The sequence below is a fragment of the Engystomops pustulosus genome, chromosome 6 (assembly GCF_040894005.1).
Source record: "Engystomops pustulosus chromosome 6, aEngPut4.maternal, whole genome shotgun sequence".
Classification (NCBI taxonomy): Eukaryota; Metazoa; Chordata; class Amphibia; order Anura; family Leptodactylidae; genus Engystomops; species Engystomops pustulosus.
Window position 1 is genome coordinate 109365985 of NC_092416.1, and position 24130 is coordinate 109390114.

Here is a 24130-nt window from a genome sequence, read left to right on the forward strand (position 1 = left end):
AGATAGTAGGGCATACTCAGGGGCATAACTGTGGTGGCAGCAGCTGGGCTCTCTGGGGTGTTGGGCATACCCTGAGGAGTGCCTGGGTGACAGGAGTCGTTCCAGCTTAGTGTCCTCTTCTTGGGCTGACATGATTGGGCTGAGTCTAAGGGGTTAAACAATGTCCGTTGCTATGGGCGGCGGCAGGTAATGGGGATGTGGTTCCTTTAAGACACTATTCCCTGGGAGGTGAGCCAAATACACCTAGCTTCGGAAACAATCTCTACCCCCCTTTATCTTCTTCAGCGGTACTAACTCAGGATCAGCCGCAATGACAGGACAGCTCCTGTGCACGATAATCTCCTTTCCCGATGTCCGGCAGGCAGCAGGTGCTCAGCGAGGATCAGCGGTGCTCTCTCCCAGTGGCAGGACATGTGCATCGGCAATCTAGATGATGCGCACGCGGTCGGCAGGTTCAGGCGCGGACTGCGCTGAAATCCAAGATGGCCAATTAACCCTCTTCGTTGCAGGGCCGCGGCTGATCCGGCTTCTCCTCCAAGGTACTTTGCGCCACAGGCGCAGGGGGGGTGGGGGAGTTCAGCGCAGAGCTGACAAAGTTCTTTAGCAGGAATTAACCTCCTGGGTGCTGGAGCAGCGCTCTAAGATCTCTCTGGTAAGAGAGCTGGGTTCCAAGAGCTGGATCCTAAGAGACCTAGCCCCTCTCTGTCCAGGGGTTTTGTTATCCTGGTCAGGTGGTGGCTAACTCTCCAATCACATTACAGTGTACATGGTGCAATACAATTGGCAGACAGAATTACATCCACTTAACCCTTGCCTGTTCAGGCAGAATCTACAGCTGCTGATTACCTAATAACCCAGTGATATGACTTACTAGAAGGTTCATGACTCCTTCAGACAGCTCCTAACCTGGAGAGGGCGCTGTTCGCAACTAGTCCTCTGTCCGTGTATTAGCAGGGGTGTTGCACATGCGCAATTTAAGCAAACCCTGCCTTTTCACATAAAAGGAATCTTACTTCTCTGTGCATATGCATCCAACGACAGCACGGCTACATAATTGTATTTTGTTTAGAGTCCAGGGATCCACTCATCTCAGGGATTAAACAAGATATGTTTCTACACCATTGTAGCTACAGCATTCTCAAAGTATGTTGGTAGATTTCCTTGAGTGAATAAGATGTATATGGCCAGTTTAAAATGCCATCTTGCCCATAAGCACTTTTCTTGTGCAAGTCCAATGCGATCCATCAGCACATTGGACTCGCCACAAACTCTGACACATAGCTTTTCAATGGATCTTTGCACGTATCCATTTTTTTTCATGCAGTGCATCTTCATTGCGACACAATGCATCAGAGGTAGAGCATGCCCTACTTTGATACAAGTCCAAGGGAGTCTATGTGTGCATAAAAAATAGACATTGAACTTGGATGCTATGAAAGTGCGCACGATTTTCATGAATGGTGCCCTATCACCTCTGTGAAAGCAAATCAGGAATTGGATATCTGCTTCTGGAGCTAAATTTTGCACCATTTTCTCTGGCATTCCTGTTGCTTTTTCTGGTTAATTTGGAATGATGCGACGACCCATGGATGTGGGGAAATGAATTGCGATGGTCCATGAGCATCCTCTACTCTGGGACATCAAGGTTAATTAGTACCATGACTGCAATAAAAAGGAGTATGCATGGCAGGACATCTGAGGGGTCCCAGAGTACCAGCACTTCTTGTGCCAAACTGAGTATTTTTGTAGGTTTTTTGGGCTGTATTGTAATGCTTTGGGAAACTAGGTATGTTTCATTTAGTTAATGAAGTTCAGAGAAGATTGCACAGTTCTTAAAGTACAAATGAAACGCTCACCACGCTGTAATTTGCTGTTTGGCAATTTTTCTTTATCAAAAATATATCAATTGTTACAAGCATTTTAGGCAAAACATAATCACCCAAGTGTGAAAGTCCATATAATCCAGCGTGAACTTCAGGGAGACGGGCTGAGCACACCATGTAGTTACTCCACTAAGGAGGACGGCATCCAGCACATCATGTGAAGTTTTGGGGTGTGGCCCCTTCTTCAGACATGGGTAGTGACAATCCCAGCGCCAATATAAATATAGCGTATGTACCTAAGGTAGAAAACTCCACCTAACCACAACATTTACAAAGGTTTACCAAAGTTTGCAAAAGCCTGCAAAGTTTACAAAAAACCCTGAAGTTCACACTGGATTATATGGACTTTCACACTTGGGTGATTATGTTTTGCCGAAAATGCTTGTAACAATTGACCATATATACTCGAGTATAAGCCTAGTTTTTTAGCACAAAAAAATGTGCTGAAACCCCAAACTCTGTTTATACTCGAGTAAAAAAAATATAGGTTTTACCAGGTTTTTTGTGGTAAAATTAGGGGCCTCGGCTTATACTTGGTCGGCTTATAGTATAGTATATATTTTTGATAAAGAAAAATTGCTAAACAGCAAAATACAGCGTGTTGAGCGTTTCATTCGTACTTTATGGATTACTCAGGGTGTGGAGACCCAAAGAAACGCTCAGGGACTATTCCGATATGACCTTTTTAATGCAACTATAAGATTGCACAGTTGCCGTAAACAGTTTTGGTGTGAATTACACAATCAATAAAAGAGTGGTACTGGACTTTCTAAGAAGTGCCCATATTGGGAGAATATGATGTTTTAGAAAGACATTGGGGGTTATTTACTAAGGGCCCGAATCGGTCCGACGGGTTATCCGAAAATTTCCGATTTGCGACGATTGTAGCGCATCGGCCCTGGCATGCACACGACTGAAATTGGGGGCCATATGAAAACCTGACGGATTCGGAAAAACCACCGCATTTAAAAAAAAATAAGTGTCGCTTACCTGCACCCAGCGGAGGACGGTGCACTTCAGTGCATTCCGATGAACTTCAGCGCAGCAGCGACACCTGGTGGACATCGGAGGAACTACCTTAGTGAATCCCGACAGAACCTGAATCCTCCGCAGAGAACGCGTCGCTGGATCGCGAATGGACCGGGAAGTAAATCTGCCCCTTTATTTAAGTTATGTTTGCTTTTTTTTTAAACTTGTAGTAATTTGTAGTAATTTAACAGGAGGAAGAAGAAGCAACTGAAATTGCTGGCCCATCTTCAGCATTTGGAGCCACTTCAGATTCCCAGGATTGGTGATACCATAGGAGGAGGTACTTCAGGTTCTGCTGTTGCTGCTTTAGTCACTCATACCACAACTGCACCTGATGTGGAAGTGCCTGTCAGGGCCAATAACAAGAGGATTCAGAAGTGGAGCATCATCTAATTACACCTCTGGATCTTCACAAATGGTTGATGATGAGGTAATCCAGTAAATATACTCATGGAAAAATCCAGTAATCTATTATATGTTTAGATTGAAAAATAAAAAAAGTTATAGATATTTAAATGTGGGGAGTGAAAAATTAAAGCACAAAATCAAAAGAGGGCCTTGGTGGGAAGGGGTTAACATGTTTATAACATGTCCAAAAGACATTTCATTAGGTCAACCTGTGGTTATATTTTTATTGGACATTGGTTTCATGTCCACAAATATAAAAGGTTTACAGAATGTTCATTTGCTCACATATGGCCCATGCAAGCATCACACCCTTTAAAAGTAATTTAGACTGCTCTCCATTTTTTTGACGTAAGAGAAAAATGGAACAAAATCACATTACACTTGCACGAGAAAAACACAACGCAGCATCACACAAACAAGAAACTTTGACCACACTCTGACCAAAATCTGATCAAACTCTGATTTTCACTGAGCAATGTTGTGGGATTTTCAACTAAGTTCGTGCGCAAGGGGCCTTATAATGTTCATCCACAAGGATCTACCAAAAAGCTGTAGCCAGGAGAAATCTCCGGCAGGTTCTACCTGTTTAGACTTAACAGGTAAAAATATTCTTTTTAACTCCGTTAACATGGTAAAAATATGAAAGATGAGAGTCCTCAGTTGATGATACCTTTTTTATTGGCTAACTAAAAAGACAGAAAGGTGATAACAATTGCAAGCTTTGGAGATTACTCAGGTCTCGTCATCAGGCAATAAGAAATAAGATCCAATGGTCGGCACAGCTCACCCTACGGTACAAGGATGTGTCGGAAGACTGGAGTTCAGGGAGTAGAACTGTTCCGGGGTGCACATCCATAAATAAAGTTGAATTCATGCAAAATAGAAAAAATGAACCGTGGCACTCACCGAAGAAATGCTCAGCAAACTTATTTATTATATTAACTTACAGAGAGAGGTGCTGCCTCCCCAAGGCGACGGGCCGTTTCGCGTGTAAAACCGTGCTTTCTCAAGCCTTCTGACGTCAGCCATGCAGGGAAAACAGGATAAACCTGTCTCTCCGGCGGGCGTCATGGAAACAGTAAACTACACATGATCCCCTAAGCCAATGGGATTGTACAGCGTCTGTAGCGGATAAAAATCAAAATGCTCACAATCCTCATAGTGATAGTAAAATAGACCTCTAGTATATAATAGTACCTCATCAAAGTCTAGGTAACATTTAAAAACACATTACAATACTGGCAGGAGGACTAAGTACAAAATAAGAGAGAGAGAGAGAGAGAGAGAGAGAGAAACACAGAAAACAGTATCTGTAAGACAAAATCTGAATCTGAAACATCTTAAAACAAATTTATAATCAAATGTACAGTAAGGCTATGGTTGATGAGACAAGTGATAAGAAACAGGTGGGGTCATCACTGCCATGGACCAGATCTCAATCAAGGGACAGTAAATATCTCATTCCCCAAGTGATAAAACATTTATTGCTATTAGTATTTACTTTTCTTCATCCATTGATTGCCCTGTTTCTTATAACTTGTCTCATCAACTGTGTATAAATTAGTTTTCTATTCATTTGTTCAGAGACCTGTTAGCCAATAAAAGATACCAACAACGGAGGACTCTCATCTTTCATCCTTAGAACTTGACAGAAAACTGGCAGAGAAGGCATAATAAATCTCCCCCAGCAATACAAAAGGTGTTAAAATTAGGACACTACGCATGCCATTTTCCCAAAAACATTTTTCGCTTTTTATTTATTGAGTGTCTTTCATCCATCCAGGGCAATGTGCAATGAGTCCATGTCCTAGTGGCAAGTGAAACATAGAATGTTATTGTTATTTAACAAAATTACAGTTAAAGATGCACCACTCCCTACAAAGTATTAAATAAGATTCTTGTGATCCAGCCAAGCACGAGGTAAAAAGAGCATGAGGACAAGACAACAATATGAGACAATCCCATAAATTAGACAAAAATACTCTTTTGTCCATCAAGTGCAGGTGATTGAGTAGTTGAGGGAGTCAAAGGGGCATTATTCCTGCCTGGAAAAAGTCTCTTGTGCTTATAATTTGTTTGGGTGATATATAAGCCTCCAAGCAGTTTCAGCATTTAAGACATCAATGATCCCCAATCCTCGCCTCTTTGATAGAAGTTTGAATTCAGCTGTTTGTGGAGGGCAAGCTACAAGTATTCCAGCTCCAGGGCATGTCGTAAAGCCTCTAGGTCAGCATGGCAGGATATCCGCCAGAATGGCATATTATGCTGTGGCAGAAAAAGCAAAAGGTAGAAATGAATTAGAATTAGTCAGCAATTTCACAGCCCTTAAATCTGCTTGCAGAGAAAGGAAGGATAAAACACATTGGGGCACATTTTCCAAGGGCTTTGTGTCAGTTTTCTGACATACTTTGTGTGTTCTTTTAGGTGTAAACTGCTTGCACAGGTGCTTAAGAAGTGTTTGCACCACAAATGTTTTGCATGCAACCTTTCTGTGGCGCAGCTGCACTGGTCACCATGCAACACAAATTTGGGGGCGTTCTGCTGCTCAGTCGGACCGGGCGCCTGATTTAACATGCAGAGTCTGTCGCACACCATATGTTAAAGGTGCACCACAAAAAGCTGGTGAACTCTGTCATGCCAGTGCAGGGAAGCGCCAGATTCATAATTTCTGGCGCACATTCTTAATGAATCCGGCACACCAAACATTTTTGAAATGTTATTAGTGCATGTGATGAACAAGAGAGATTCACATGCCAGATATTGTCCTGTTCATCCTGTACTTCCCCCCGGCCTCATCTTTATTAGCCTTGTGGAGCTAACTAGAATGTTATCTAACACTACATGGGGCCGTGCTTCAAAGAATTTCTGCAGTTGCAGTGAATCCTTGGATCTCTCCATGGATCCCCCTCCATTTCTTAAACAGGAGACAATGGGGCACATTTACTTACCTGTCCGAGTCGCGATCCCCAATCCACGTAGATCCCAGTATCCTGCATGTGTCTCCTTCTTCTTCCCGATGCATGTTAGTGCTTAGCTTGCAACACAAATTTGAATTTTAAATCCCGCATTTATACAGAATCCAAAGGATTGTCCGACGGACCGACCCCACGCCCATTTGTGTCACGTGAAAGCCGACCTGATTGTGACACAATACGATCGTGTGTGACACAATCCCCGACACGATCCCCAAAAAGTCAGGAAACCCGACTAAAATGCGGCCGCGGGACCGCCCCAAGTCATAAAACTCTTGGTCCAATATTTTGGTTAGGGACAGTTATGGAGTTATGGTCCATCTCTGCCCAAGGGCAAATAAATTTTTAGAACCTGTACCACCAGGGTATAATATTGATATGGTTCTAGCATCCTTGGGTCCAGAGATATAAATATCTTGGGATGGGACCATAGCAAATGGGTCAGGTTTGGTTTCAATTCAATGAATGATACCAGAACCCTGACCATACGACTTCCCCTTGAGAAGCTACTTCTCCAAGGTTCTGGACTAAATACCTTATAGGGGGTTCTATGAGCCCTCCTGGGGTGTGCAGGGGTGTGTCTGCACCTAATATAATCAGAGCAGCCCTGCTGTTTTTAAAAATGAAATGTCTGTGCTCCAAATGCCATTCTCTTCCAAGCCCTGCTGTGTGGCTATTGCCACACATGGTGTATTACCATAGATTTAATTTCCCACAGAATGATTTTTAAGGTGTTTATTCACAGTGGCATGAGTTGGGCTGATTTTATTTGTCACTACAATGGCACAATTGAGAAAATAAAATTTTTACACTGCCCCATTTAAACTTTGTATTATATTTGGACCAGCATATCAGGGGTTAAAATGCTCATACAACCCTAGATCAATTCTTTAACGGGTGCCCTTTCCTACAATAGGGGTCAGTACCCGGGGGTTTCTATTGTACTGGTACCTTAGGGGAATCCCAACACCAGTCTAGTGAAAAGGGTGCTCCAAAAGCTAAATTTTGCATGTCCTTTCTCAGCCCTGCTGCGTGCCCAGCCTGTCTATTATTGGCACATGTGTAGTGTTGCCGTACATAGGACAACCCGCAGAATATTTTTGGGGTGTTTGTCTAAAGTGGTCGGAGTTGGGCACAATATATTTTTTGAGATAAAAAAAAACATTTTTACTCTGCACTATTTACTTTGCATTCGATTTTAGCCAGCATGTTGGGGGTTAAAATGCTCACCACAACCCCAGATAAATTCTTTGATGGGTCTAGTTTCCAAAATGGTATAATTTCCCAGGGGTTTCTATTGCACTGGTACCTCACAGGCCCTGCAAACATGACATGGCTCTCCAAATCCAAACGTGAGAAAGTGGAGCTGGAGTGTAGTATTGCCGTACTCGGGGCAACCTGCTGAATATTTTTTGGGTGTTTGTCTAAAGTGCCATGGGTTGGGCACAACATATTAGGCACTAAAATGAAATTTTTACTCTCCACCATTTACTTTGCATTAGATTTTGGCCAGCATGTTGAGCGTTAAAATGCTCACCACAACCCCACATAAATTATTTGAGGGGTCTAGTTTCCAAAATGGTGACATCTTTGGAGGTTTTCTATTGTACTGTTACTTCAGGGGCTATTCAAGTACACTGAGGCCCCACAAAACATTTGTAGCCAAATTCGCCTGCCAAAAAACCAATAGCAGGACATCCACATGTCTGGTATTGCTGTACTCGGAAGAAGCAGGGAAAACATTTTGAGATGTATATTTAACTCAAATTCCTGAATGTGTCCATTTTAGGGCGAAATGAGAATAATCATAATAGAAAATTGAAATTTCAAAATTTCTAATCCATTTTTTTGCTACTGGTTTGAATAGTTTGAGATGTTAGGTTCATAAAATGGTGTTACTTGTGGGAGTATATTGTACATAAGCCTTTACATGGCACTTCCAAACTTAATTGATCACCAAAAATGTAGCATTTTTCAAATTTCTTTAAAACCTGAGAAGTTGCTACTAAAACTTGAAACCTTCTCGCATCCATAAAAAAAATGGAAACGTAAAACAAATTTTTGGAAATGAAGACCAATGGCAAAAGGTTTCTCGGAAAAAAAAATAGTGTTGTGACATTTTGTCTAAAAATTTTTAACTTTGAAAATTGTAATTTTTTTCAAATCACAGGGATATCTTAAAGTGTTGAAAAGTTATTACAACAGGAGGAGACACTGGTCAAATTTAAAAAAAAAAGGACTGATCCTTAATGTACAAACAGGCTGCGTCCTTAAGGAATAATACATAAAATTAAAATAACTAAATAAATCTCTGCACTGACCCCACTTATCTAGTCATAATAGACAGATGGCTTTACAAAGATAGTAGAGGTGCTATCAGTGGTGTTCCGGTGTCTGTCCTGCGGTAAACGAATAATTAAAAATATAGTATACAAATACGGAGCACTCTCTCTCACTAATCAGGGTCACGGTTACACCCGCGATCCTCTGTACGGATCGCGGGTGCACCCGTGCCTGCTGCCGCGGTCCCCACTCCCCCTGCCCTCACTTACCTCTCCTGGCTCCGGTCTTAACCCCTTAACGACTTGGCTTTTTTTAGTTTTTTCACTTCTATTTTTCACTCACCAACTTCAAAAATCTATAACTTTTTTATTTTTCCACATAAAGAGCTGTGTTATGGCTTATTTTCTGCGTAACAAATTGCACTTCATAGTGACGGTATTTAATATTCTATGGCGTGTACTGGGAAGCGGGAAAAAAATTCCAAATGCAGTGAAAATGGTGAAAAACCACATTTGTGACGTTTTCTTGTGGGCTTGGATTTTACAGCTTTCACTCTGCGTCCCAAATGACATGTCTACTTTATTCTTTGGGTCGGTATGATCACGTGGATACCAAATTTGTATAGGTTTTATAATGTTTTCATACATTTAAAAAAATTAAAACCTCCTGTACAAAATATTTTTTTTTTATTTTGCCATCTTCTGGGGCCAATAACTTTTTCATACTTTGGTATACGGAGCTGTGGATAGTGTCATTTTTTGCGAATTTTGATGGCGTTTTCATTACTATAATTTTTGGGACTGTGCAACCTTTTGATCACTTTTTATTAATTTTTTTATATTTTTCAAAATGGCAAAAAAATGCCATTTTCGACTTTGGACCCTATTTTCCGTTACGGGGTTAAACGTAGTGAAAAAACATTATAATATTTTGATAGATCAGGCATTTTTGGACGCGGCAATACCTAATGTGTTTATGATTTTTACTGTTTATTTATTTTTATATCAGTTCTAGGGAATTTAATTTTTAGGTTTTTTTATTATAATTTTTTTTTTTAAAACTTTTTTTTATTTTTACTTTTACTATTTTTCAGACTCCCTAGGGTACTCTAACCCTAGGTAGTCTGATCGATCCTATCATATACTGCCATACTACAGTATGGCAGTATATGTGGATTTTACTCCCTATGCATTACAATGTGCAATTAGCACATTGTAATGCATGGGTTAAAACGAAGTAGCCTCGGGTATTCGGAACACCCGAGGTTACCATGGCGACGGATCGCCGCTCCCCGTGACGTCATCGGGGAGCAGCGATCCACGACAAGATTGCGGCGCCCATGCGGTGCCATCTCTTTGAAGCCGCCGACAGCATGCTAGCACCGATCGCGGGTGTTACCGGTAAGCCTTTGCTGCAATATGCAGCAAAGACTTACCGGCTATGGAGAGGGCTCGGCCCGCGAGGAAGGGGTTAAAGGGCCAGCGTCCTCCTTATTGGTGCTGGTATTCCCAGCTCGGCTATATAGCCTGGCGACTCCCAGCATCCCCTGCCAGATCTTCAGGTCATTCTTCTGGAGTGAAAGCCTTCCTGAACATTTCCAAATGCCTCGGTGATTCCTGAGCGTTTCCAGATGCCTCCGTGTTTTTGTGGTGTTCCCGCGTTCCTGTGGTGTTCCCGTGTTCCTGTGGTGTTCCCGCGTTCCTGTAGTGTTCCCGCATTCCAATCCTGTGGCGGTCCTGTTATCCTGTGGCCGTCCTGTAATCCTGTGGCGGTCCTGTAATCCTGTGGCGGTCCTGTAATCCTGTGGCGGTCCTGCAATCCTGTGGCGGTCCTGTAATCCTGTAGAGGTGCGTTATCCTGTGGCGGTGCGGTATCCTAGTGGTCTTCCGAGGTCCTGCCAGCCGTCCTTCCAGCTGTCCTTCCGAGGTCCTGTCATCCCAAGGTCCTGCCATCACGAGGTCCTGCCATCACGAGGTCCTGCCATCACGAGGTCCTGCCATCACGAGGTCCTGCCATCACGAGGTCCTGCCATCACGAGGTCCTGCCATCACGAGGTCCTGCCTTCCCGCGGTCCTGCCTTCCCGCGGTCCTGCCTTCCCGCGGTCCTGCCTTCCCGAGGTCCTGCCTGCGAGGTCCCGAGGTCCTGCCTGCCCCGTGTCCCTACCTTGGCTGCCACCACGGGCCTAGTCGCACCTGTGGAGCGACCTAGTGGCTACCCGCTACAGCAAGTCCATCCCCCTTTACGGCGGGCTCTGTCGAAGACCAAGAGTCCACTTAGACTCCGCTCCCGGGTTGCGGCTGGCATCGTTATCTCCCGCGGTGGAGAGTCCACAAGGGACTTTTTCCCATAGACTGTGACAATCAGTAGTATTATTGTATTTGTAGTTTTCATTATATTAAAGAATTAAAATACAAAATCACAACTGTAGCATTATTATTATTATTATTATTATTATTATATTATTATATTATTATTATTATTATTATATTGTCCCTTTACCGCATTAAATATACAGACATCACAATAATGTATAACAATGTTTAGCTAAACTTGTATTCGATGTGTATGTAAAAATAATTTAAAAAATATAAAACAACATACAAACAATAATGATAATAATAGGATCTCAGGCTGAGCAATGTGAAAAGTGGTACTGAAGGGCCCAAGTAACCACACTTTCAAAAAAGGTACAAAGAAGGATAATTTGTCTAAGTATTAGTGTATTCAACCTTCTATATAACGGGGATGATATGTGGAATATATGTGAACAACACAACACAACAAAATTTTTTGCAAACAATTAAGGATGTTTACGGCACAGAGATACAATGTTGCATCTGGTTAGCACAAATATTATATCAGGCAGCTGAACAATGTAATGTTGTGCCTTCTGTAGTTGATGTATCTTATATACATAACTTAAAGTGTACAGCAATTGTATTGTATCGATACAGACTCAAGTTTTCCAGAAACGCGTCTAGCTAGGGGATTGACTTTGAATCTGATCATGGATATTGATACGTACGATATAAGCACACATTTTCTATTTTGAAATTAACAATCACCAGCAGAAGAACCTTTAACAGGAATATTCAGCACAAACCTTTCTGATTGTATTGCACAGATCCTGAAGCATCATCATTGCATGTATACAGTTCTCACCATTGCATGAATTCACCTGCAGCACGGACCAACTGGCTACCATGGAGGACTGGGCATGCGCATTTGATAGAGAGGAACTAAGAACTACTGGCTCCATGTGCCGTGATCTGGACATATCATTGCAGAAATAACAGGTCCGAGTGCCGCTAACAACTAGAAAATGTGAGTCTGTATCGATATAAGAGATAAAGGCACAATTGCTGTACCAGATGCAACATTGTATCTCTGTACCGTAAACATCCTTAATTGTGTGCAAAAAATTTTGTTGTGTTGTGTTGTTCACATATACTCCACGTATCAACCCCATTATATATTTAATGCGGTAAAGTGCCAATATTTGTATGCTACAGTTGTGATTTTGTATTTAAATTTTTTAATATAATAAAAACTACGAATATAATAATACTACTGATTAATGAGAGAGAGTGCTCCGTATTTGTATACTATATTTTTAATACATAAAATTACTGCTAGAAAAAAACTATGGGTATATTTACTTACTTGGTCTGAGGAGTTTCCCGAAAGTGCATTGTCCGACCGGAATGCACTCTGCCGCAATTCACTAAGATCGTGCACCCGATATCCTGCATGTGTCGCTTCCCTGCTCAGGTCCACCGGAGTTCACCTTCTTCTTCCCGGTGCATGTAAGTGCACCACAATCTTGCAACACAATTTTAAAGTCCCAGCGGCGCAAATCCCGAAAACGTTGGGAAAATCTACGAAAGTGTGGCCGTGGACCCTTAGTACATAAGCCCCTATGTTTGTGGACAAAAATGCCACCATAAAGAATTACAAAAAATTGCATTACAAAAATGAACAATGAAAATAACAATGGGGCGCATTTACTAAGGGTCCGCACACCGCATTTCCATCAGGTTTCCCGACTATTTCTGATTTATGCCGCATTTAACAGGGGTTTTTGGTACACGCAATCGGATTTTTGCGCCGACTTTCATACGGCACAAATCAGGAGACTTGGGCGTCGGACAACCCGACTGATTCGGACTAACTGCGGGATTTAAAATTCAATTTGTGTTGCGAGACATGAACTCACATAGACCGGAAAGAAGAAGGTGAACTCCGGTGGACGCAAGCAACACATCTGGTGCACGATCTTAGTGAATCACGCCAGACTTCATCCTCATTGGACAACGCACCTTGGGGATTGCGACAGGACCGGATAGGTAAATGTGCCCCAATGTGTGCAAGAAGCTGTAGGCAAAACATACAAAATAATATGCAACAAAACATAAATAGTGTTATGTTATAATGTTGGGAAATTGCTCTTTAATTAATCAACATAGCATCTCAACAGTTCACTTAGGTTACTATACTTGACAGCAGTTAATTGTAATTTTTACTTTTTTTTCCTGATGTTTCTGATGTTTTTCTGATGTCTAGACAGCTGTGCAGTTAAAATCAGTCATTCACGGGGGCGTGTCTAACCGCCATGCAAGACGGACGCAACTAAAAGAGCTCCGCTCCGGGCCATCGGCTAAAGGGGGAAAATTCTTAAAGTGCATGGGGAAGCCAGGCACCAGGCGAGCCCCCAGGAGGACACCACAGTCCCTGGTATCGGGCACGCCGATTTTTAATTATTTCAGGCCGCTCCAGGACCGCTCTCCCTCCACAGGCAGCCGTTCCCGTCAGCTCACACCACGCGGCCGGCAGCAGCAGCATCGTGCGCAGCAGCAGGGGAACACACAGGAGCGTACACAGAAGCAGGAGCGTCCCCGGCAGCAGTGCTCTCACAAACAGGAGAGCCCTCAGCAGCAGCGCTCACAGCAACAGCGCGCTGCTGTGAAGAGAGGAGCGCAGAGCCATACCGGGACTCCCTCACCCCGACCTCCGGCAGCTGCAGGGAAGGAGAACAGAGCGGCACAGGACCGGGGTAAGTGTAACAGCCCCTGTAGCACCAGTCCCCGAGTCCACATACAGCCAAGGCTCCCGCTCACCACACCAACCCCTGCACTGGATCTTACTGCCACTGCTCAGGGCCAGCGCTCAGTCACCAGATCTCTCATCCGCAACTCCATACAGGGACAAGTTAATAAAATGGCCCCTCCACACAACACCCGGGGAGATAACTCCACTAAGAAAGGAGCAGGGGGGAAAGGAGACTCAGGCAGCAGCCCCCCCATCTAAACGCACCCTCTTCGGGTCCCCAGCAACATCACAGGCTGGCAAAAGAAATACCCATAACCAAGCTCCAAGTAGAAAAGAGGCTCCTGATTACTTCACTAATCCAGATCCTGAGACTTCTCAGAGCCCACAGAGACCCGCAGCCTCACAGTCAGAGCATGCTGATGTCCTGGTCACCCTCCCTCCTCCTGAAGAGGCAGCACTAGCCCTGAGAAGCCATCCAGAACTCCAGGCACTTCTAGCACTTCTTCCTTCAAAAAGGGACATGGATACATTAGCATCAGACCTAAAAGGCGCCTGGCGCCAAGACCTGCAAAAGGTCCAATCTGACGTATCATCCCTGCAAGAAAGAGTAGATGAGTTGGAATCATTCAGAACAGAAATCTCCTCCACAATCCTGGAGCTACAAGCTGCTACTAACACACAGGAGACCCAACAGCGCCATCTAGCGGCCCAGATAGACGATCTGGAGAACAGAAACAGACGGAACAACATCCGAATAAGAGGGCTCCCAGAAGCGACCCATGCACCTGACCTGATCCCCACACTCACAGGCATCTTCAATAGCCTCCTGGAACGGCCGGTCGATACTCCAATAGAATTTGACCGCGCTCACAGAGCTCTAAGAGCCAGAAGCTCAGACCCATCTAGACCTCGAGATGTAATCTGCCGAATTCACTACTATGCCATCAAAGAACAGATCCTACAGAAGGCACGCAACAAGGGGGAAATAGACTTTGACGGAGCAAAAATAACCCTTTTCCCAGATTTATCTAGGAGAACACTGCGCCAGAGGGCCATGCTACGCCCATTACTCTCGCTCCTACAAGATAGAAACATCAACAACAGGTGGGGGTTCCCCTTTGCCCTTCACGCCAAGAGTGGCACCAAGCAAGCAACACTAACCCACCCAGAGGATCTACCGAGCTTCTTGGAAGAATTAAATCTACCACGATTATCACTCCCCGACTGGGATGACCCTTTCAGCGATCAAGATCCAGGACAGAATACAAGATCCCTGAGCTGGAACCAAAATTCCTCCACCAGATTCGGCACGCCACGACAGCAGAGACAGAGAGAACGAAGAATGCCATCGTTGGAGAGACTACAAGAAAGCTAAAGGAACTCTAACCTCAAGTTACTAGTAGTAAGATCTACCTGATCTAACCTTAATGTTGTATTAAATGCATAAAATGATATCAGTCACAACCGTCTGAGTCTGAATTGAAGACATAGACGGAAACATGGCTAGATGTCATTTTCTTTCCTTTTGTTCTTTTTCTCTCCCAACAAGTTTACTCAGTTTTTTACTTAAATGTTCTTGTTGTGGGGGGTCCTGAGTGTAATCGCGAGCTCCCTACAGCACATTACATCACCTACAGATGGGTGCTTCCAACCCTCATCCACACAGACAAGGAGCGCGCGATTTAACTTAGGACCCCCAAAACTGTGTAACTATAATGTATATTTAGTAGTTGCCACTAACTAAACTTCATACCAAGCTCTAGAATATTTATCCTTCCCCATGTACAAACTCTGAACCAAACTTTTATCACACCCCATAACTTATCCATAGGCCCGGATAAATCTCAACTAACAACAAACAACAGATAACCGCCAAACTTCACATAACAAACAACCTAGACATAACCCCCCAATAGGCTTGACCGTAATAAGGCATTACGGTTCTTTATATTGCGTAAACGCAACTCTTAACAAGTTTTGTCCGGCTTACCCTAGCTGAGTCCGGTTTTCACTTTTCCTGACCCTCCCTAGCCTCCCCAAAACACTTACCTCCCTATTCCAGGCACATATCACAACCAAATAAGATAAAGCAAAGGCCAATCCAATTCTAAAGCACAATGATCTCATCTTTAAAATTGGCATCTCTCAACGCAAAGGGTCTTAACCAACCCGAGAAAAGGTCTAAAGTTTTATACACTATGCACAGGCAAAAAGTTCACATTCTTTGTGTGCAAGAAACACACTTCAAAACAGATCACACCCCGAACATCAAAAACAAGTACTACCCAACATCCTACCACTGCACAAACCCAGAAGGGAAATCAAAGGGGGTCTCAATTTTTATTCACAAAAACATACAATGTAAAGTGCAAGAAACCAAAATGGATAAACACGCCAGATATATTTTCTTAAAGTGTGAGATACAAGGCACGCTATTCACCATTGCCAATATATACGCCCCAAACACAGGCCTGGCTAACTTTGTTACACAAATGCTAGACGAGCTGTGTGCCTTCTCTAAAGGTTCATTAATCCTAGTAGGAGACTTTAATGTAGCACTTAACCCAACCTTAGACACCTCCTCAGGGAAATCCTCTGTCCCCTTCAATTAAATAAACAGAATAAGGAAATCCCTGCATAAAATGCAACTCTGTGATATATGGAGGCTACAAAACCCACACAGCAAAGATTATACTTTCTACTCTGCAGTCCACAACTCATACAGCAGAATAGATTATATTTTTGTACATCACAATCTTCTCACCACTGCCCTAAGCCCCAAAATAGGACTGTCCTATCTATCAGACCATGCCCCCATTGACTGCTCACTAACATTACTCCCTCCAAAACGGCCCGCATATAATTGGAGATTAAACGAATCTCTCTTAAAAGACCCTATCTGTTTAAACGAACTTAAACAACAATTTGCTAAGTTTGAAAATGATCACATACTAGACACATCAAGTCCCACCACACTCTGGGAAACATTAAAAGGCTCACTTAGGGGAATCCTAATGAAACACGGAGCTCGCCTAAAGCGCATGTCAGAACACAAGACGCAAAACCTCTTAACGACCATCCAAAACCTAGAAAACAAACACAAACAGTCACTCCATTTAGCCACCCTAAGAGAACTAACACTAGCCAGACACGAACTCAACACCATACTAGAGGCCAAGCAAAAAAGATTATTCCAAATATGCTCACGCTCAATTTATGAGTGGAGTAACAAACCAGGTAAATACCTGGCCAGAGCCCTTAGAGACAAAAAAGCTGCATCATATATAGCATCAATCAAAACAAATACCGGTCCCACCGCTCACAAGCCCGAGGAAATAGCAAAAGCGTTCATGGAGTATTATTCAAAACTGTACAACCTCCCCCCTCCCTCCGCCAACTTCACTCCTCCCTCTCCCCTCAAAACTTTACCACAATACATACAAGAGACAGCGTTACCATCCATACCTCAGGAGGAACTGGACCAATTAGACGCTCCCTTCTCCCCAGAGGAGTTACAACAAGTAATCCTAGCTCTCCCAAACGGCAAAAGCCCAGGCCCAGACGGGTTTACAGCCATATTTTACAAAACTTTAGTAAATGAAATAACACCCCCCATGTTACACACTTTCAATACGGTTTTTACACGCCCACATCACAGTAATCCCCAAGGAAGGGAAAGACCCACAACTATGTCAAAGCTACCGACCCATCTCATTAATTAACACGGACGCGAAAATATACGCCAAACTACTAGCAAAACGCCTCTCCCGCTTGCTGGGGTCCTTAGTCCACCCGGACCAAGTGGGGTTCATACCCACAAGAGAAGCTAGAGATAATACTCTAAAAACTTTCTCTCTCATACATCACACCCAAAAAACTGACTCTCCACTATTAGTTCTCTCCCTGGATGCAGAGAAGGCGTTCGACCGGGTGGACTGGGGATTCCTGGAAGCAACTCTTAAACAAATAGGCATCAGAAACACCATGCTCTCCAAAATCAAAGCCCTATACAATCACCCTAAAGCCCAAATCAGAGTCAACGGCCTTTACTCCACTCCATTCACAATAAGCAATGGGACCAGACAAGGGTGCCCCCTCTCCCCACTCCTCTACGCATTAATTATCGAACACTTACTGATATCCATCAGAAACCACCCAGAGATCCACGGTATACAGATAAAGAACACCTCCTACAAATGCTCAGCATTCGCTGACGATGTGCTAATTTATCTCACGGACCCGGATAAATCTCTCCCACACTTAATGGAAGTCCTACAAACCTTTGGCTATTTCAGCAATCACAAAGTTAACATGTCCAAAAGCACCGCAATAGGTTTCGGACTACACGACACCCTCAGGAACTCACTGCGAAAGAAATACCCGTTCACATGGGAAAAGGACTCCATCTCCTACCTGGGCATCCAGATCGCCTCTGGTGCAGACGCCATATATACACATAATCATAAAAATTTCCTGATCTCTCTCCAAAACAATCTCACAAAATGGGGAAATAAAAAGATCTCCTGGATAGGGAGAATAAACTGCATAAAGATGACAGTCCTTCCAAAACTACTCTATCTATTTCAAACAATCCCCATAGCCCTTCCCAAAGTGTTCTTCAACAAACTTACATCTCTGATTAACCGATTCATCTGGTCCGCATCCTCACATAGACTAGCCAAAATGACACTAATACGTAGGAAACTACAAGGAGGCCTTGCCCTTCCAGACATCAAAGGTTACTTTTACGCAGTAAACCTTTCCAGAGTACTAGATTGGTTTCACCAAGATCCTAAACTTTGGGTTAAAATTGAAAACCAACTTTCCCCCTTCCCTCTTGCGGGAATACCCTGGTCTTCAAACTCACTCCTCACACCGCACTATTTAAATAATCTACCCCTCAGAGCAGCTCAAACCATGAAGACAATAAATAGACCCCCAGAAACGGTCAAACTTACAGAACCCTATGGCCCTCTCACCCCAATCACAGACAACCCAGACTTCCCACCAGGTCTTGCAAATGACTTCTTACTACCACTGAGAACACAAGACAAACCCCTCAGGTTTAAATCCCTCGACACTAATCCCACTAGAGGATCTCAACGTAAGCTCCTCATCTTTACCCAAAACCAAATGGGAATACATGCAGCTCAGAAACTTCTATAACAGACACAAAACAAAACTTAATCTGCACAGGGACTTAACACCCTTTGAAGAGCTCTGCCTCTCCTCCTCTCCAGTACCGCACTCAATATCAGCAATATACAACCTGCTACTCGACAACTGGTCAAACTCTCACATTTCATACACAAAATCATGGGAGAAGGAACTTAACACCACAATCACCAGTGATGACTGGTCCAGAGCTTTCCACCGCACTCACAAATTATCACTAGCGGTTAAATCCCAAGAGACAAATTTCAAAATCATTTCTAGATGGTATTGGGTTCCGACCAAACTCCACAAAATTTATCCCTCCTGCTCTGACAAATGCTGGAGGTGTAATCAGATGGAAGGTACAATGACCCATATCTGGTGGCAATGTCCACTGATCCAAACCTTTTGGAACCAAGTATGTAAAATATCCTCAGATATCCTGGATCATAAAATCCCAAACGAGCCATCCGTACTACTGCTTTCTATTTTCCCCACACAATTAGACAACAAAAAAGCCAAGCTCTTGGGTTTTCTGCTGACAGCAGCTCGCACGCTGATACCACGTCTCTGGAAATCCTCCGGAGTACCGACCATCACAGAATGGTTCCAAGAAATCCTCCTCCTCCAGAAAATGGAAGAACTCACAGCAGAAAACCACAAGTCACATGATAAACATCTTCAAATCTGGTCCCAATGGAGAACGTTTCAGAATTCTACATCATTCACAACACTCCCTGACTAACCAACAATACCACAACATACATTTGCTAAACCATTTTTCTCAATGAAACCTGGAATCCCCCCCCTACCCTTTCCCAACCTCATCCACCCGCACCCTCCCACCACTAATGTATCTTCCTTCTAACTTACTTACCCCACTTTAGCTTCTGTTAAACAATAATCTAGTTAACTACTGTTCGTAGACACTACAGTGTTATAAGAATACGCATGTACAAACTGATGTAACTCTCTAACAAACTATATGATGTATTACATAACTTGTACCCTATGCATACATGTAACTACCAAATAAGTGTACTACAATTGTTACTAGTGTTTGCTTATCAATAAACAAGATTGATAAAGAAAATCAGTCATTCACTAAAATCAGCCATTCACTAAAGTACATCTTATCTGTGTCCTGGATGTGTGCTGACTAGGGGTGACTGCAGCCTCCTGTGTCTCAAATATGAAGGCTGGGAGTACAGCAGTTGCTCCTGTCTGGAAATTATTTAGTAGGAAGTGACTTTTATCAGGGGACACAAAAGGAAAACAGGGGATTTGCGAGAGGAAATTACTCAGGAAACTATTGGAAGTTACTTAACAGACATAACCAGATTGTTGTTTCAAGATGCAGTTAATATGATGTTGGGGATTTGCTACCTTTTTTGCGGATTGCTCCTCTTCCACGCCATCTCCAATTACAACATATACAGCTTTTCTCCCAAATCTCTGCATTATCCTTTCGAAGCAGCACTCTTTCCCTGCATAAATGGTAAGAGAAGCAACACATCAAATAAGGAAACAATCTAAATACTCTTGTGCTAGTGTTGGATAGCTGCACAGGATAATAACATGCCTGTCTTTGTTGCACTATAAATATTTTCGATGGGAAAGACAGTTCCCAAACCATAAAGCAGGACTTTGGCAATGGCCGGTATGAGCTGGGTTGTGGTGACCAAGACATTCACACAGTTTGGCCTGAAAAATGAAAAAAAAAATAAATTAATAAACAAATGCACAGCCACAGCATGATATGGGCATTTTGTTCATTTCTTCATCCTCCCACCTGGCATGTATGAGGTTTAGAGCCTTAAGTGCATGTGTCATCCATAAATCAGTCAAAGCTTCCATCTCCGCCCTTAACTGCAGCCATGTCTCTCTCTTAGGGGCTCCGATCAGACCTGTATATATGACAAATTGGAGATTTGAGGAGATTGGAGATTTACACAGATTTGAATTAAAGTAAATCACACATGTGCACGGTATTCTCCTAGGTTCTGAATTCATAGTGGGTTGCATACCTTTGTCACTCCCGAGTGACGAGCACAGGAAAGCTGCTTATGCTCAGTGTAGCAGTGGACATGTGACTCCTCTACACCTCTCACTGACATGTCAAAGCCAGGATTAATTCGAAAACTTAAAGTTTAACTGTAAAGTTACAGTGATTGTACCAAATTAATATATGTGATTTCCCTTTGAAAACAAACAGATCGATGCCTACTTTCTGCTTCTCGCCCTTTTCTTTCCAAAGTTATGGCATTTTCTGTTCTGAAAGTGTTAGACAAAAATCTTTCTCACTAGGGATGACTGATGTCAGTCAGTCAATACCCTCAGGCAGAGGCCAGCTAGCTTGCCCACAGATCCCATGATGCCTTTTGGTTTCTCCAAAGTAATTTAGCAGTAAATCCATTTAGTTTTCCACAGGTAAATCCAGTGAATACTGCACAGTGCACATAAAGGATGTATATGATGAACAGCCTGGCAGCTTCCATCACATGCAGGAACAAGGAACATGTAAAAAGTGGTACAAATCATAAGTACATGAAGTCTACAGCCTTTGCTGTTTGAGCACTAAGGCCTCTTGCACACTAGCGTTGCGTTTCACGTGCGGGTGCAATGCGTGAAAAACTGACGTTTTTGCTGCGTTTTTGTTCCATTTTTCCTAAAGAGTAATTTGCGTTTTTGTTGCGTTTTCGGCGCATTTTTGACGCACGATTCAATGGGAGACTCGAGCATATTTCAAAGGGACCATGGTTTGGGATTAAAATGTGTTATTTAATTGAAAAATAATGTCTTCTTATAATTTGCAAACATCTGCGATCTATTCTTCACTGTTCCGCGCGTATATTATCTCCCGACAATTTAGCAGATGTGAAGAACAGTGAAGAATAGAATAAAATCATTGTACACAGTGTACACAGTGACCACAGGATCATTTAAGATAAAAACACAGTGCAGAACACAGTGCAGAATAGATTACAGATGTTCGGCACATCTGCTTACTTGTCGGGAGATACGCGCGGAGCGGTGCGAACAAAATAGCATGTGAAGAACAATATATATGTGTGTAAAGAACACATTGCAGATGTTTCCATACATCTGCAATGTCTTCTTCACACATATATATTGTTCTTCACATGCTATTTTGTTCGCGCAGTTCCGCGCGTATCTCCCGACAAGTAAGCAGATGTGCCGAACATCTGTAATCTATTCTGCACTGTGTTCTGCACTGTGTTTTTATCTTAAATGATCCTGTGGTCACTGTGTACACTGTGTACAATGATTTTATTCTATTCTTCACTGTTCTTCACTGTGTTTTATTAATTAAATGATCGTTCGCGAGCAGGGGAAATAATGTTATTCTGGTCACCTAGCAACCCTTACGTTAAAAACGCATTGCACTCGCATTGCACTTGCAATGATTGCGAGTGCAATGCGTTCTTGATGCATCTCCATAGACTTGAATGGTGCGTGAAAATTGCGCGTGACTCGCAAAAATAGAGCATGCTGCGATTTTGACGCGCGTGCAAACGAACGCAAGCACGCGCGTTGAAAACCACGCAAATGGAGAAAGACCCATTGAATACAATGGGACAGAGTGCAATGCGAGTTCTGAGCGTCAAATGCACGCGCAGAACTCGCGCGTGAAAAACGCCAGTGTAGAAGGGGCCTAAGGGTAATAGCTTATCTGCACAGAGCTGATACTACCGATGACAAGGTGGGGGGAGGGAGCAGCATGAAGAGCTGAGACAGACAAAAGTTCTGTAGAATCACAGACTGGGATGGAGGGACTGATTGAGAACCTTTAGCTGACATCTGCATTCACACATCCAGCTCTGCTACATAAACTGTCGCTTGTCCTCCTCCCCTGTGAGTAGGGAACAGCAGCCCATCCCCTTCGATGAATCCATCTAATAAACATCAGATAAACAAATGTAGGACTTGAGGGCTTATCAGCACATGGCTCTTGTTTTACTTCCCAAGAGCTTTTGATTTGTGAAAAATAAAAAACCTTTAAATTTACTCTTTAAAATGCAGTCACATGGTGCATTCTAGGTCAGTCCTTTGTCCTTTCTTGGTTTGTTTTTCGTGCGTTTTCAATGTTTTTGAATGTGTACCATTTAAATGTTTGACTTCTTTGAATCAGTTTTTTTGTAATTTTCCGCTGTCAAAATGTTAAGCTGTTAATAAGCTGCTACACTGCCAGAGATTAAGATAAACAGATTCAAACCAGCCAAACACTGACACTGATTTTATGACACAATGACCACGATGTAAAAGGGAGACACCCACATAACTCAGTGGTCTATGCTGGCAAGGAGCCAGGAACTTTTGAAAGAAAGTTTGCATGTGTGTGTGCCCACACTTAAGTACCCTTAAAGGGGTATTCCCTTCTGGGCATTTACATTTAATTAAATTCATTTCCCATATGTAAACATTTCTTCAATTAGATGTTATTAAAAAAATTGTTCCTGTGTGAAGAGAATTTCTCATAAATGTAGTCATGTAGTCCCTTAGAAATGAGATAACTTCCTTGGTTACGACCACCCTACACTCTGGCAGCAGTGGCCAGATATGTGCTATTGAGCTCTGCCTGACCACATGAATTCAGCGATCATTACCACAGGATGGCTGTGGGACATGCAGTAACTCCTCAGACATTTAATATTCAGAAACTTTTTGTTTCCTTGTGCAATCACTCCAGCAGAGGTGGCCGTAACCAAGGACACAGTCTTGTTTCTAATGGACCATATGACTACATTTATGAGAAATTATCTCATGCACATTAATGAAACTGCATGTGATTGCCCAGACGAGCAAGCACCCTTAATGGATAGAAAAAATGTGTGCAAAAGGTCTGCCCTTGGTTTCCCAGCAAAAAAAAATAAAAAGAGTATAGACCTCCTACACTATTTCTCAGGACACCGATGGAAATTGTGTTTTCTAATGGCAACAAAATTTATTGACACATATGCTTATACTAGTAAAACCAAAGAATAAAAGTCAAATAAAAAACAAAATATAAATACATGTGAACAATAGTTCTGTGTATTACTGGTGAGACAAGTCCTAGACACAGATATAGTTTCACAGTGTGGCCTCAATTCACGTGTATAGAATTTGGTAACACAATTGTGATATAAACAAACCTTGTGTACCTGAGCCTGATATCTAGGTAAAGTAGGTAAAGGTAAACCTACCATTTGATGCATTATGAAGCAAACATACCTTGAGAATGCTATACATTAATGCTATAACATTATAATAATGAAGATGGCTCCCTTTTGTGGCTCAATGCTTTTCCTAGCACATTAGTTATGCACTGCTTACAGGATGATGTAATC

At 42.8% G+C, this 24130-nt stretch overlaps 1 protein-coding gene across 10 annotated transcripts in view; it reads right to left on the minus strand.

Moving 5' to 3' along the window:
• Positions 1-3934: 3934 nt before the first annotated feature.
• Positions 3935-24130, minus strand: part of EYA2 (EYA transcriptional coactivator and phosphatase 2) — a 565525-nt gene continuing 545329 nt past the window's right edge. For 3 of the 10 annotated variants that reach the window (XM_072110580.1, XM_072110578.1, XM_072110583.1), the window contains 4 exons: positions 20572-20686; positions 20362-20483; positions 20166-20266; positions 3944-5585 (listed from right to left, as the gene is read on the minus strand). In XM_072110580.1, the coding sequence (XP_071966681.1) occupies positions 5505-5585; positions 20166-20266; positions 20362-20483; positions 20572-20686 (419 nt within the window). In that variant the 3' untranslated portion in view covers positions 3944-5504. Of the gene's footprint in view, positions 5586-20165; positions 20267-20361; positions 20484-20571; positions 20687-24130 lie in introns of all 10 variants that reach the window. The other 7 variants (XM_072110586.1, XM_072110584.1, XM_072110587.1 and 4 more) reach the window with 7 other exon arrangements.